The sequence below is a fragment of the Alosa sapidissima genome, chromosome 15 (assembly GCF_018492685.1).
Source record: "Alosa sapidissima isolate fAloSap1 chromosome 15, fAloSap1.pri, whole genome shotgun sequence".
Lineage (NCBI taxonomy): Eukaryota > Metazoa > Chordata > Actinopteri > Clupeiformes > Clupeidae > Alosa > Alosa sapidissima.
Genome location: NC_055971.1, coordinates 32,093,384 through 32,110,519, shown reverse-complemented (window position 1 = coordinate 32,110,519; position 17,136 = coordinate 32,093,384). Strand labels below are relative to the sequence as shown.

Here is a 17,136-nt window from a genome sequence, read left to right as displayed (position 1 = left end):
ATTTACACTGGTATACAGGTGACCTCATTTACACTGGTATACAGGTGACCTCATTTGCACTACAGGTGACCTCATTTACACTACAGGTGACCTCATTTGCACTACAGGTGACCTCATTTACACTGGTATACAGGTGACCTCATTTGCACTGGTATACAGGTGACCTCATTTGCACTGGTATACAGGTGACCTCATTTACACTGGTATACAGGTGACCTCATTTACACTACAGGTGACCTCATTTACACTGGTATACAGGTGACCTCATTTGCACTGGTATACAGGTGACCTCATTTACACTGGTATACAGGTGACCTCATTTACACTGGTATACAGGTGACTTCATTTACAGGTGACTTCATTTACACTGGTATACAGGTGACCTCATTTACACTGGTATACAGGTGACCTCATTTACAGGTGACTTCATTTACACTGGTATACAGGTGACCGGGGGGATAAAGGGTGTATATAGGTGGCCACAGTTTGACCAGAGAGGGTTTGCTTATGTATTTATTATTGTATTATTGTGTCTAATTAAAGCTTCAACAAAACCACTGGAGATCTCTGGAGATGTCTTGTCCTGGAAGGTTGCCAAATGTGAATCTGAACTTGACTGCAGTTAAACTAAGAGGGATGAGCACAGCTTTACCAAAGGCAATGGTGGTGGTGGTGGAGTTGCCAGATGCGTACCTGGTCTGAGGGACAGTAGGTCCCGTAGCTCCTCTTGGTCACAGGGGTGGACAAAGTCGTAAGCACTCTGGCCCAGCAGCTCCAGCTGTGCAGCAAGAGAGATTTAAATAGTCTCGTCAAAACAGCCACAATTTGCCAAAAAGGTCTAGAACACTCTAGAACTTTGGACACACAAATGATACTATCCACTGAAATAAGAAAGATTGTGCTGATTCTAAGGGAACACATATTTTGTTTGCTGCATTGTTGCCATCCATACCAAAATGGCCATATTTTTGTGCATGAATGAAATGAGTGAAAACAAAACAGCGAAAGAAAAAAGAGACAGGACAACACTGAGGTCAATGGAGAGGTCGTACTCAAGGCCGAGCCTGTGCAGCTGAAACATAGCACACCGTACCGTACAACACAGGAAGGGCACAGGCACAGTCAACGCATGCACAGAGTACTGACTACGCAAATACTTAGAAATGACATGCATCCTAACAGTAACGTGGGATTGACCCTTAAAATCTGCTTAAACACATTACAGAAACAATACGTATATCTACTCTTCTCTGCTTAAGAAACCAAAATCATCCCTACCACCATGTGACCTGAGACCATGTGACCTGAGACCATGTGAGCATGTATGTTCTGTCCATGGTTGTGAATGGAGAGTGTTTTGTCTGGTCCCATACAAACAGTATGTGCATGATGTGCACTGGTGACCAAGGCAACCCTCCCGTCTATTTTTAGCAGCAGTGCAAATAACTAGGTCACTTCCCTCCACTCGCCACTCTCCATAACTTAACCCTGACATCAGGATCAGACTGCGGCAGGGGGGGCCTGTTACATTTCAACCTGCACTTTTATGCAATACAGTTATTATATGACACTGTAAAATTTGCTCCTAAGGTCAAAAGTAAACGAACCAGTGAGATCTCAGGAATCAGGATACTTGATCCTTATCATGTCCACCAATGTGCCACGAGGCTTTTAAAGGGGAACTATGCAGGTTTTTTAGCTTAGTTTGCCTTAACTGAACAGCTTCGAAGTCATTGGAATGGTTATATGACGGGTTGAATGGTGCTTCCCTCTAGTGCCTGTGAGTGGAAAAAACACCCTTGCAACTTTGGGCCGGCTTCGCGATGTAACAAATTGCTTTACTACACTACACACATACACGCCAGGCACCGGCTAGAACAAGGCAGCGATGGAGTTTCTCAGACATTCGTCATGGCAGTGCCAGCGAAAAGAAGAAAGGAAGCGAGTGAACTGTTGTCGGAGGGAAAGAGGCAAACGGCAGAGTGATGTCGTAAATCAGACACTCTGAAGCTGTAGGGGAGCTCTGCAGGGAAACCTGCGAGCAAAAAACGAGAAAACAGCCAAGAAATGGCCAAAACTGCATACAGTAGTTTCTCTTTAAAGCAACACCAAAGAGTTTTTTGTACCTTAAAATAATGTTTCCAAAATCGTTTCAGTGTTTCATCAACTCGTAACAGGGTGAGCGGTAGGATCGACCGATATGGTTTTTTCAGGGCCGATACCGATATCAATTATTACCAAAACAGGAGGCCGATAACCGATATGTAAAACCGATATGTCAGTTGTCAAAAAGGGGGGTAGATAGTAAAGGCGATATGCTGCAAAAAATTCATTCAAAAGCATTTAATTATGCAAACTTTTCTTTCTTCTTTAGATACACAATTGTCTATCAACTTGCATCACATGTAAATCCTGTTTATGATATTAATCCAAGAACTGAGTGATAGCAATTATTTTCATAGACTAGGCCTACACAATGGGCTATGTGCTTGTTAAGGGACCTGTCACAAAGAGGATGCTTTGCCATCGTGTGTGTGAGTGCACGAGAGAGGGAGAGGAAGAGGTGCATGCGTGATGGCAAGTGTTAGGTTGAACAGTTTAACAAAACAGTTTAAAAATAGTTCTTAGACTATTTAAGCATGCAATTTGTGTCCATGTGTAGGCTACACTTTGGTGAGCCTAAAAGGCACGTTAATAGCCAGCTCAGGCCGTGATTTAGGCTACTTCAGGTCGAATTAAATTACGGCTGGCCCTGGGTGCCTGTAGCCTAGTCTTTTCTGACAGTCCGTTTCAAAAAGGAGCAACTAGACTTTTTGACGTTCGCTATCGGATAATTTAGGACTTGTCTACTATGTAGGCCTAAGGGATAACGTCCGCCGAGGTGTCCCGTTATTCACAATTAATGGACGAGGTGGAGGCAAGGAACTCCCGACGCGCAGCACCCGAGTTTGTAGGCTAACTAGTAGCCTAGGCTAAACAGCATCAGCATCACTAATGTGCATCAATCGGGAATTCGCTAAATGAAGGAAGTGGGTGCTTTACTTATTGATCCGGATCAAAGAGACAATAGCGTCCAAAGTGGTGTTTTTGTAACTTCAGTGTAGATAATTGTGATTCATTGCAACTTCAGCAATGTAAGGTACCTTCCTTACCTTCGAAAAATAGCTCCGTACAGCTGAAGCCCATCTACACTCTGCCTCAGTGAGAATCCTAAACTTTCTCTGTGTTCAGTCTTCGATCCTGATTGGCTGCTTTCATGCTAACTAACAAATCAGACGGTGTAGTGGGTGGGACAATGCTCTCGACCACAGAGTAGCCAATGCAGGGAGTGAGAGACGCTTTACAGACAAAGTAGCGCGTTTTATTTTATCCATTTCAATATCGGCTTATCGGTGGAAAAAATGACCGATACCAATTATTATAAAAATGCTAAATATCGGCCCTAATAATCGGCCCGGCCGATAATTGGTCGACCCCTAGTGAGCGGCACTTTCTGCATTCGCTTCGCGGCCCTCTATCGGCTATAACCGCACTATGTAAGTTTGCCGGATCGGGTAGCGGATCTGTAGTTCTATGGAATGAGACATGAGAAACTACAAATTTGACTTGCATCTGATGTCGCAATACATCGTACTTTCATAAAATCATGCAACATATTCTACCTTGTCTGTGGACATTGTTATTTGCAAAGCTGGTGCTGGATAAACAAATAGTGCGTGCGACAGAGGAAAAGTTCTTTGGTGTTGCTTTAAAGATACTTAGCTGTCTAGATTATAAACGACTGTATAACTTACTGTACCCATGCGTATAGTTCACATGTACAAAAAATAAATAATTGAGTCTGTTTGGCAAGTTATTTGGCCAAAGTCTGTCCAAAGTTATTTGGCCAAAGTCCCTACTGATACCCAAGCTTTCCCCACAGGAGTTTATCAACAGGTGAGGTGTGTTAGAGGTGAACCTGTGTGGAAGAAGACGGAATGCTGGAGGAGGAGGAGGAGGAGTAAAGTCTGTTAGCGCTCTCCTGCTGGGTAGCAGTGGGGCAACCCCAGGCCCTCATATGAAGCATTCAGTCCGCACAGGGCATGCTGCAGCAGTGGGGCAACCCCAGGCCCTCATATGAAGCATTCAGTCCGCACAGGGCATGCTGCAGCAGTGGGGCAACCCCAGGCCCTCATATGAAGCATTCAGTCCGCACAGGGCATGCTGCAGCAGTGGGGCAACCCCAGGCCCTCATATGAAGCATTCAGTCCGCACAGGGCATGCTGCAGCAGTGGGGCAACCCCAGGCCCTCATATGAAGCATTCAGTCCGCACAGGGCATGCTGCAGCAGTGGGGCAACCCCAGGCCCTCATATGAAGCATTCAGTCCGCACAGGGCATGCTGCAGCAGTGAGCTGCCACTAGGATCCAACAGAATGGAAGTGGCTACGCCACACGTGAGAGCACTGTGCCCATTCGAACAACAATCTAAATCAGTCTTCCACGAACAAAGCATTTCAGTTGTGCTCCCGGTGTAGCCCACCTGTAGCCCACCGGGGGCACACCAGTAGCCCACCTGGGGCACACCTGACACTCCTGAAAACAAAAAACCACATGCTGTTCTACGACAGGTGTCGACTAAATGCAGTTCTACAACAGGTGTCTACTACACGCAGTTCTAGGACCTAACAGGTGAGGTTCTGATCGTCCAATGGACACACACCTGAGTGATCCCGAGGTGCTTGTTGACGCTGTCGGACAGGAAGATCATGTCGCCGTCCTCAGTCATCACCATGATGAAGCCGTCGATGGCGTGCTGGTACAGCTCATCAGGGGCCTCCTCCTCTTCACTCTCCTTCTGCTCCACTGCTCTGGCCTCGTCTGCAGGACCAAGGAAACACACACACACACAATCACACACACACACACAATCACACACACAATCACATCACACACACACACACACACACACACACACACACACAATCACACACAATCATACACACACACACACACAATCACACACACACACAATCACATCACACACACACACACAATCATACAATCACACAATCACACACACAATCACATCACACACACACACACACAATCATACAATCACACAATCACACACACACACAATCATACAATCACACAATCACACACACAATCATACAATCACACAATCATACAATCACACAATCACACACACAATCATACAATCACATCACACACACACACACACACACAAAAGGAAAATGTCACATTTATTGGAAATGTGAAAAGTTTAAACATGTTTGTTAGCACCATATTGATAATCAAATGCAGTGGACACTAGATAGCAATGAATATATCAGGCATTTGATACATTTACACACACACACACACACACACACACACACACACACACGCACAAAGACACAGAGTAATAAAGACACTCTCTCTGAGCTAAGTGTGTCCAGAGGCATGCGGCACACTCGTTTGTGTTGCGCAAGAGCGCCCACCTGTGGCCAGAATGCGTTGCATGCGCAGGTAGCTGAGCACCACGCGCATGATGGCAGCCTTGTCCAGGTGTGAGGTGATGCGCCGCGGCAGGGGCAGGCTGTGGGCCAGCTCGTAGAACACCTCCGTCTCCTGGCTACGCCGACAGCGCGCCGCGTCGCGCGAGCGCACCTTCCGCAGCTCTGAGCTCATCCTGCGCAGACACAGAGCACGGCACAACAGACACGAGTGAAATGTCATCCAGACTAAAGAACACATGTTCTATGGAATACAACAATACACTGTAATGTACGTATAGTAAATTGCAGCAAACAGATAGGGTTTAACCATAGACTGTATGGATTTAACTGATATACATTTTACACTTTTGCTCACTTCATTTTACATGTATTTTACATCTATTATATTTCATTTATAAACCACAAACAATGACTGCCAGCCCTTTTTAATAATAATAATAATAAATAATAATAATAATAATACAAGTTTTAGCTATTTTTATTATTACTATTGTTATTATTATTATTATTATTATTATTATTATTATTATTATTATAGGTAGCAGTAGTACACTATAAGTATAATAATAATAACCGTCAATACTAATCCCCTCAAAAACAACGTCCAACTGCCAAGAATGACTGCTCATATACACAGTAAAAACGTGTCGCTAAACTTGGTGTATAAAAAGGCATGGGAGTTGGAAGATAAAGTCGGTCTGCAGAGGAATTCACAGAGGGCAAGAGAGGACAGAGCAATAGTGCTAGAGAGAGGAAGTAATGGGAGGAAGAAAGGCTTGCATGAGAGAAAAAAAATAGGAGATAAGAGAAATTCAGAGAGTGTAAGAGACCGACACTAAATGATGAGAAAAAAAATGTCAGCAGAAGAGTATGCGAGAGGGTTGCGTAAGGAATCTGACACACTTCCATGTTGTAGTGGACACGAACCAATCCCAGTCTACAAACAACCGTCACAGACCGTGAACACAGCCTTGTCCACAGAACTCAAGTTTAGTCAATCTGTTGCCATGCCGGGAGCACAAACAGTGCCAAAACATTAATGAAACATTCACACTAAACAAAGCTGCAAAGACCAACTCCAAAAGGCTGTGCTGATTTCATTACATTTTATACTTACATTTTACATCCACTTTATCAGACAACAGGGTAGCATTTGACCTGAATCCTTTTGCATGCACACAACTCCTGCAGCTAGAGAGCTCTTTTCCACCAAACAGCACACCACACTGAGGAGACCCTGCTCCTCTGGCCCTCTGTCTGCTGGCTCTTCCTTCAAAGGACACAGCAGAGCTGTTGGGCTGTTTTACGACATCAAGACCCCTATGCTCCAGGCCTCTTTCTGAAACACAAATCTCCCACTGTGCCCCCCCCCCCCCCCGCGTTCACCTAACATACTACACCCCCATGCACACCCTGAAGTCTTGATCTGCAAGTTTTTTTTGCATAGTTCCTAGTAGGAGTTTTTCCACAAAGATTGTAGACAAATTCAACACAAAACCAACTCCTTTAAACCAGAGGAAACACATCAGCTCATATCTAACCTTATCCAAGCAAACCATCAGCCCATAGCTGGGCTCACAGAGTGGCCTGAGCATATAGCAGTCCCCCTTCGCGACCCCCTTCTCTCCAACTGAGAGAAATTTAGTCAATCAAAATTTAGTTTTGAAATGTTGCGAGATGGGCATTGCAAGGGGCGCAAGTAGATATTTGAGTTTCCGTTAACAGAATATCCACTTTCTGAGGAACATTATGGAAACACTGTGAATTGGAAGCCTACATCTACGGCTACTGAATATCACCGTTTTTAAAACAGGAAAAAAAATCTCTAAAAACCTTGTTGTTAATTCAGACCACTCCGATATGTTTGGCGACCCCCCTTGGGCTCCTGACCCCCAGTTTGAGAACCACTGGCATATAGAGATAGCTACATCTCCTGGAGCAGATTTAACCCCTGGGGCTAAGGGTCTCTACATTCAGGCATGCTGCTGTGGGTTGGAGCCGGCCCCTCTGGAGGTGTGGATTATTGGCTTTTCATCAGTCACTCAAGATCACAATGTTGTCTGAAGTTGGTTGTCTGCATCTAAACACAATAGTGTTGGTCATTATGCAGCCCATTCACAGGTCAGTTAAAACAGAGTTCTCCCATGTAACCTACAGTAGGCCTACATTTGTGGAAATGTCTGACTTTAATCAGCCACCTACTACTCCCCCTATTAGCGTCGGTCCCGTATTTCCGCCGTCTTGCGTGTATGTGTCACTTAATATACCTTTCTATACAAACCAAGACGGCGGACTCCTAAAGAAACGCAACAACCCACACAATAGGTGTATCTAAATTAGCTATGTACCAAAAATGACATTTTACCGTGACTCGAAGAGCTGTAAACAGTGTTGTAAGGCTGCGTATACACAACCGCTTGGAGCTCCAGTGGAATTTTAATTTCATGACGAGAATTCTCGGTCTAACCGTTCATGTGCCGTTGAAACGGTGTAAATAGGCGACCCATCAGGCCAGCACTATAACTCCGGGTGTGGTAAACAAAATGGGTATTTCAGGCAGTAATGCTCCCGTTAAGAACCAAACCAGATTTTGTTCAAATATACCCACCTATGGCTGAAAAATGTAAGGTTCATTAAGCAAATGTTATTTTGAAGTGTTAAAAAACATCGTTTTAGAATTTCTGAACAAAAGTGATAATCGGGGGTGTAACGACTTTATATTGTTGACTATTTAAATCTCTGGTCCCGCGTGAAGACGTCACAGATTTGTGCTATTTCACGCTGAGTGTTGATTTAAAAATAGTAGTAGTAAAGGTAGTAGGTAGGAGTAGTAAATGATTTGTGTTTTATGCATTCAAGTAGTCTAACGTTCGCAAAACAAAGCTAAGTCAAATAGCCATGTGAATCATTCGACAACAAAACATGAACAGTTGCTTGCCTACTCACACACATCACAAGCATCTTAAGAGAAAAACTGTTTCGGAACTAAATAAAACACTCCATCTCTTGCATACTAACTCACTGCATCAACGTCTTCTATTGTTTTGCAATTTGATTAGCTGTGACTAGCTGTGACTGTGGCTCTTCGCTGGGACTCAGCTGGCTACGTGACCATGGGGGGATGTGTGCACGCTGTGTTTTTGTGTAGGGGCCTACGTGACCATGGGGGGATGTGTGCACACTATGTGTTTTTGTGTAGGGGCCTACGTGAGCGTGGGGGGATGGATGGTGTTTTGGTCCTACAGGAATGCACGAGGCACGCTGAGACATGAGACAGCGGGGTGCGTCTGGTTCTGCACCTCGAAGTGAGCGCCTCGGCCTTCAAAACGAGTTAAGCAGCAGGCTACGTGAGGGAATTCGTTGCTTGCTATCCGCCGCTCGTGAATGTAAACAATAGTTGGTAACAAAACCCGGGGTTGACGTCTCCCAAATGTTCCTTCATGGAGATATGGGTTCAGCTAAGATCGAAGATAATTAACCTACAGAGACGTGAAAAAGTCGACACAACACCATCGCTACATATTGAAAAGCAAGGCCTTCTCGCCCAGTGTTTCTCTTTTTTTTTTTCAGACCAAGGACCACTTAACCAAATAAACCAATAAAAATAAAAAAATAAATAAAAAAATAAAAAAACTCACGGACCACCTAGCTAAAAAAAAAAAAGAGTTGACCATATTACACAATAGGCCTACTCAATGAACCACTTAACGTGCTGTCTTTGCACTTTGCATAGCTATAGGCAGTGTTGCATAACTGTTTAGATTTACATACTATATTGCAAACAACTCATCTGTTATATTTTATCACGTCTGCACGCGAACCACTTGGGATAGCTTGGACCACCAGTGGTCCTCCCCCGACCACACTTTGAGAGACACTGTTCTAGCCTACTTATGGATATTGATTCAAGTCAAGGTCTGTCTTTTACGTTATATAGTGGGCCTAAAAGACACACAACTGTTAAGGTTGGTCAATTATCATATCATGTACATGTGTGACAAAGCATGCCAATAAAAAAGGATTTCGCACCTGTATTAGCCGGACCTTATTTCTAGAGTCTTACGGTACTGATCCACTTGCACGACACGTCATGCATAGGGTCGCGCTGCCTCCCCTCGTTCAGTCGTGTGTGGGCGTTTTGTTTAAAATGTCAGTTACCAGCTCATACTCAGTTCGTTTTAATGTATCTTAAGTGTTTTTCCACAAATGGACCACAATTTTAGGCATGTACTTAACAGTATACAACACATTAATAGCCTAAACAAACTATGCAAGCCATTTCGAAATCCTGTTTTATTTAAACTACTCAATGCAATCTCAAATCCTCACCAGAAACACCAACAGTCAATATATTCATCCAAATCCCAGTTTCATTTGTTTTATGGCCTACTGGGTGGTCGTGGAAGAGATCGTTAAAACATTATTTGTCTTGTAAGCGGAACCAAAGTTTCACAGGCACTGTTGTGGTAGTACAAAGGACCTACAACCTCGTGCTTTCATTGGATAGCCGCCTCGCGTTCAACGGATTCATTTGCATAAAGCTGGGCATCGGCCAGCTTTTTGACGCGCGACATTATTTCAAATGCAGCGCTGCCTTCCCGGAATGCTTTGCGGGCGCATTAAAGTCGCTTGACGTCACCCATAGGACTAGAGTGGAATGCGACACGACAAAATGAAGTGAAGTACAAGTGGATCTGTACCGTTACGGCTTATTTTAAGCAAATACAGTTGTTTGTTTAAGATTAGTGAGTGTATATTTTAACCTTTGTTGTGGCATCCGTGTTTGTCACACATTCCGACGGCAAAGCACATGAACACTTGCTGTCGGAAAAACAAAGTAGCCATGGGGGCGGTCCTTGTCATTCCGAGGTGCTCTGAATGCACCGTAAGTCATTTAGAGACGAATGACCGCGTCGCAGGAAGTGCATCATAACAAAGGGACGCCAGACCCTCTTGTAACAGCTGTACTCAGTGATACTGCAGACTCGTAAAAGTAGTTAGAAAATAAGGCAGAAAAACGACAAGTTTCCTCATGCTGCTTCCTTATGTTGGAATGTGCAAAAATGTACAAACAATCAAGAGGATGCCTTCTTGTATGTGATTTCTGCAACAGTGATACTGCAAACGTGTTGATAGCCTATTGTTGATTTATATGCTGTAGCCTAAAGCATGTCACACAGTAGCCTAGCCTACAGAAAACACTTAATTGATGTGATATAATGATAACTTGTATGCCTACAATGGTTTATTAAACATCATAGTCATTTATTTAGTCAGTCATCATGTTCATGTTAATGAATAGGAAGGACACCTAAACGATAGCCATAAACCAAAATTTTGCGCAGTATCTGCCGTGAGCTGGCCGTGAGTCCCTATGTGTGACATAGCTGTCAACATTGAGCTTTGAAAATAAGGGAGATTTCTTTTCTCACGCAGAATACGGGAAAACATTCGTCCCCCAACGTTGGAAGCAGGGCTCCGAACCGGTTCAAGGAACGAAAACGAAAACCGAAAACTAACGGAATTTTACGAGGAGCGGAAACGGAAACGAAAACAAAATGGTCTTCAACTGTTCCGGAACAGAAACGTTATTCTGAAATCCACAAAAACAGTTAATAACGTTTTTTTTTTCGTTCTCTATATATTTTATAAAACTTCACAAACGCATATCCTAAGTGTTCTACTCGTTTGATTGTAGGCGAACAGCCTAATAATTTGATTTCTGCAGTTTGAAAAAAAAAAAACGAATAAATGGACCTTTGAAGATCTCCATATGGATAAAACTTAGGCTACAACCAGGTAAGGAGTTTAGCACGTATCCAGAAATATTTTTGATAAGAAATTATTTATAGGCATAGGTTAGGCCTACAGTAAGTCTGTAGGCTATGGGATGGATAGCCCATCTGAATGTTTTTGGATGCCGCCTGTGATTTATTATTTTTGGGCATAGCTACGGTATAGGCTAAATCAAGGGGAAATAATGAGTACCGTTCCGAACCGGTTCAGGACCGATATGTTGGTGGCGGAACGCATGCAAGAACGAAAACGTTAAACATAGGCCTACCTGAACCGTTCGGAACGGAACGTTTGAAAAATAATTTCGTTTTCAAGCCCTGGTTGGAAGGGTTGCAGTATTAGTCCGTTCCGCAATTGCATTGACCAGCTAAACAATACAACAAAGTAGCCAACTTTATTTACACCTAACAACAGCCTATATTAATTTGGTCAACTTTATACAGCCCTAACAAGGCTAAAGTTCTGTAATCGATGTCCCTGTGCAATGTCATTCTCTCCTGTGCAAACAAAATGTGTGCGTTCCTGCCCATAACACGCTAGCATTGATGCTATGCTATGCTATGATCATGCTAATGAATGACGTCATTGACACGTTTGAAAGGCTTTTCAGAACAATTAAGTGAAAAAATATAATACTCAACCAAGTGTCTTTGCCTCCCCTTTCGAATACAATATTCAAATTACTTGAAAAAAAATTATATCCCGAGAAAAGTGGATTTTGAGGGGTACAGCTCCATAGACCTCCATTCATTCTGGACTCGCCCGCGAGCGCCCCTAGATGCAGTACCACACCGGAAGAATTCCGAGAGTGAAGGTTCTCCCCTTATTAGACATTCTCTGGGCTGGTCTAATGGGTCTGAGGCAAAGATTGTTAAGGCGGAGCAAGATACTTCGTCGTAGTTCATGTCTATGGGCACGAAATGGGGATCGAATCCTGTCTGCATAAAGAGGCGTGTCGATGACGTATTGATGAGCGTACGTTGCTACCGGCCAACAGAAACGGCATAAATAACCGGCGCACACCTGATATAAGGTTGATTTTCTCCGGACTGGAATGTTCAAAAATGCTAAAAATGTGCCTGAAATGTTCAGAAGAGTTTGAGGATCATGAAAACGTGCACGAAATTCACATTCCTAACTCTATAGAACCAAGACCTTAGCATATGTGGTGAAATTCTGAGCTATGCCCATGAGTTCCCGGAAGTGGCTCCTGATGAAATATCTTGCTCCGCCTTAACAATCTTTGTCTGAGGTCTCTCAATGACTTAACCCCTACTGTCTTGCAGGTCCTACCGGAACGATAGAGCCTAGAAATATTTGTTCCGCCGATTAGTCCTGCAAAATGGAGGAAAAATTAATCGTGGCTGTGGCTAGTTATCCCGTTCTTTATGATCCTTCTCTGCCCACCTACAGGGATAGTGAACAAAGAAATAGTGCGTGGAGGAGAGTTGCAGACATAGCTGGTGTTCCTGGAGGGTTTTAGAAGTTAGTAAGCTACAGTCAAATAACATTTTTTGTAAATGACGTTAGCATAAACCTGATAGGTAGTAGCCTATCAAAGACAGACTTCATTAGCAAAAACATGTATCTATTTTATCTATATGAATAAATCATGCATGCATTGTCCTACAGTTTCAATAACCTATCATTTAACATGAATGATCATGAAGATTTGGGATATCAGTTTTTGCAAATTAATTAATCTTTGGCTGAGATATTAATTCGAATGAAGAGATGCCTTATGCAAAAGTAGTTATATGACTAATGCAAGTATAATAATATAATAATATATATATATATATATATATATATATATGACTAATATAAGTATAGTAATTATATATACTTATACCAGTAGGAATATGTATTTTGTAACATACTATAAGTACTATATACTACAGGAACATTAGAGGGAAAGGAGATACATCTTGAATTTCCCCTTTGGGATCAATAAAGTATCTATCTATCTATCTATCTACAGTATCTATCTATCTATCTTATAGACCAGTGTTTCCCAAACTTTTTTCTAGGGACCCACTTTTTAAAAATGACAGACTATCGCGACCCAACTCATGACTGTGGTAGTTAACAAACTAGATCCTAATAGAAAGCTGTTAGCTTTCCTAAGCTATATAAGGTATAAGCTAGGGGTATTACACAACATAAATTGTCACTAGACTATGCTGGCGACCCAAATAAAATCTCCTACGACCCACCTGTGGGTCGCGACCCAGTCTTTGGGAACCAATGTTATAGACTGTAAAAAAATAGAGGCAAATCTCAAAAACACGACCTTGGTGACAACTTCAGCCAACACAGATTTATGTTGGCATTGCATAGCATTGCATATTTCATTGTTCATTGTTGTTGACTTCCGGAGAGGTCACACCCAACACCTGCCACTGACCATTGACGGTGCTGTGGTGGAGAGAGTGAGCAGCACCAAATTCCTGGGGGTGCACATCAGTGAAGACCTCTCCTGGACCACCAACACTGCATCACTGGCGAAGAAAGCTCAGCGCCGCCTCTACTTCCTGCGGAAACTCAGGCGAGCAAGTGCTCCACCAGCCATCATGAAGACACCATTGAGAGCATCCTCTCCAGCTGTATCGCTGTGTGGGGCGGAAGCTGCACTGAATACAACAGGAAAGCCCTGCAGCGCATAGTGAACACAGCTGGAAGGATTATTTGTGCTTCACTCCCCTCCCTAAAGGACATTTACATCACCCACCTCACCCGCAAGGCGACCACAATTGTGAGTGATGCAAGTCACCCCGTTCACAATTTGTTTGATCTACTGCCCTCTGGGAAGAGGTACAGAAGCCTGCGCTCCCGCACCACCAGACTCACCAACTGCTTCATACACCAGGCTGTTAGGATGCTGAACTCTCTCCCCCCTCCACCCTCAGCTACATATCATCCTGGACTTTGGACCCACAATGGCTGCCTTGCAATACTCCACTTGTACACTCGCACACTCTGCACACTTTGCAACTTGTTGTTGTTGTCCAGTTGTCCTGAAAACACAACACTTCCACTGCTCTTACATAACTTGCACCATTATGCCACTTGCTTACTTAGGTCAAACAGAACTACCTCAGCCACCTGACTGCACTATTATATTGACTGTCTATGCACAATTTCAACCCAATTTTGCTGCTCTTATTTCTTCATTGTATGTGCCTTCTTATTTACTTTTTATTGTTTACTTGAATGTTATGTTTGTCTGTGGACCTAATTGGTAAAATATGTCTTGTCTTCACCGTGGGATAGTGAGAAACGTAATTTCGATCTTTTTGTATGTCTGGGCATGTGAAGAAATTGACAATAAAGCAGACTTTGACTTCATGACAATATGTTAAACTTGTTTGCATTGGTTCATATAGGCTACCTCTTATACCTCGGGTGTTTTGCGTGTGTGTGTAGCCTACGATTTTTGATAAAATAAAATGTTAAATTTGCTTGTAGCCCATTGGTTACATAGTAGGCTAGCCTATGTTTATGAGTTTAGCCGAAATACATGACTAGCGGTGCCGGAATTGAACAGTTTAAACTACACGCCCACAAGCGGCAACTGATTTCAGCCAATACACGCCCACAAGCGGCGACCGCGAGATGGGCTAGGCATCTGCAAGCGTCTACGCGCCGCAATAATGGACACGAGCCGTTACGGCTCCTACACACAGTTGCGTGCGTTGCAGTGCTGGAGACGCATCCCATTCACTTTACATGGGCTCACGTCATCCGTTGCCGAACTGAATTGTGGGTCCGTTGCGTCGCGTTTCTCCCGTTGCTCGTGTTGAGAAATTCATCTGTTGCTGCACCAACAGACGGCACCGGCCAATCAAGCCAATCGACGGACGACACCAACCAGTCAAATTATACTTCAAGTCATTTGCATAGCTACCGTCGGGAACACCCACTGGCATGCGTTGACGGAACGCAACTGTGTGTAGGAGCAGTTAGCCTGGGAATACCCATACGAACCTTTGGCAATGTGCGGTCTGGTGCTGGCAAGGCTAAGGGACTCTAGTATCATCAATGCCAATATAGTTTCCTACACCTACCGCTCCCTCACAAAAACCATGTTACAAGCCAAGCCACACATAAATGCAGTGACAAATGCTGCAAGATACAGCCTACTGGAACCAACTGTAGGCTAATCTGAGCAAATCAATGCACTCCACTGCTGTGTGTCGACATATATTTCCTCATCAACATTAAATGTATATTTTGCCAATGACGTGGGGGAAAAAATCCCTCAACAAAATGCGTTCCAATACTGAAGGCAAAACAATAAGCCTTAAGCACACTATGCCATTTAAAGTAAGCCACTTGTCAGAAGTACTCTGGGCCATTGTGCTCTCAAGACTGCACCAGGATGATCTCCAGTCAGGATGCCTGAATTCCAGCCACCCCCTAATTACTCTCAGCTATAGATAATAACCTGATGTTGTGTATCAATAGCTGGAAGCAGGCTAATGGAGTCCAGCCAACTCATCTGGCACGGGGATGACACCAGCACTTCTGGCGTCACCGGTCAAAGGGGTCAGGCACTGAACAATACATGGCTGCTGTCTCAGTTGTTGATGTTCTGGAAACCAGCTGAGTGCAGTGCACTATGTAATACCATGCAAAGATTTTAGATACATTTGAAAGATTGCTGGGGAAAACACGGATGCTTTTAAATTACATTATACGGTATATGGTTTATACAGACCACAAAGTGCACATAAAAAGGCCGATTGTTTACACAAATCTAAATACATACATGCAAGTGCAAAAAACAACAAAAAAATGTCTCTAGAACTCTTACAAAGTCTATACTAAAGTTGTTTATATATATATATATATATATATATATATATATATGGAACCCTGGCTGCTTCCCCCCTCCTTCCTCTTCCTGCTTCGGAGCAACAAACCAGCTGCCTGCGAGACTAGCCAAAACAAAACACAGAGACCAACCCTATATGAGCAGAAAATCACTGCTTCCCTGTCTGTTGAGCAACACATACACATACACAACACATACACTGCTTCTCTGTCTGTTGAGCAACACATACACAAAAGCGGCGCATATCCTTTTGGGGGCTTTGTGGGGACACGGCTCAGAGAAACGTGTGCTCCTGAGAGAGCCCAAAGCTGGGGCTATCTGCAGTCCATCAGCCTCATCCTGCATGTGCAGTCTTGCAGTGTTTGTCTGCTGATCAGGGGCAGCAGCATGCACAGCCTAAATAACGCTACTTCTGACGTGAGGACCCCAGGCTTTCGTGTCCGACTGCTCCTCTGTGTCAAGCAATCCTGATGGTCTCTGTTTTCTGCAAAATGCAGAGGCATTACAGTTTGTTAGAGTGCTGATTCAAACATGTAATAAGTAAAATAAGGGAGAGAAGCACACTCGAGCGAGATGCGGCCCTTTCTCCCTTTTTTATACACCCATGCATCCCTTGGAGAGGTTTCAGAAGTGTGTGTGTGTGTGTGTTTTGCCCAGACCAGAGTTGGCAAATGGCCAACACATGATTCGATGTACACTGGGTTCCATGTGACTCGCTGGTACAGGGTGACTTTCACATATAGCAACAAATAATCTCCAGCTTTTTTTTTCTCTTCATGGCTCTGGCTATATCGGCTCTGGAATTTTCCAAACAGCCAATAAAGACTGGATAATAAAGACTAAGCTATGTTTAGCTATACATTTGAGGTATGATATAGGCTACAGTTGGGACTTGTGTGATGTGTGTTATAACATAAGTGACATTACAAACGATGTATCAACTGCGAGGACTATTTCTGCACTTCTTTATTAGCTGCTAGCATAGAACAAACAGTCAACAATC

General features: G+C 43.5%; 1 protein-coding gene across 4 annotated transcripts in view; it reads right to left on the bottom strand.

Moving 5' to 3' along the window:
* The window catches only part of hif1al (hypoxia inducible factor 1 subunit alpha, like), a 32,064-nt gene that overhangs the window by 12,883 nt on the left and 2,045 nt on the right, over nt 1-17,136 (bottom strand). For 2 of the 4 annotated variants that reach the window (XM_042063214.1, XM_042063213.1), the window contains exons 2-4: nt 5,483-5,673; nt 4,702-4,859; nt 694-778 (exon numbers count right to left, since the gene is read on the bottom strand). In XM_042063214.1, coding sequence (XP_041919148.1) covers nt 694-778; nt 4,702-4,859; nt 5,483-5,673 — 434 coding nt within the window. Of the gene's footprint in view, nt 1-693; nt 779-4,701; nt 4,860-5,482; nt 5,674-6,617; nt 6,737-8,522; nt 8,611-17,136 lie in introns of those variants that run through there. The other 2 variants (XM_042063215.1, XM_042063216.1) reach the window with 2 other exon arrangements.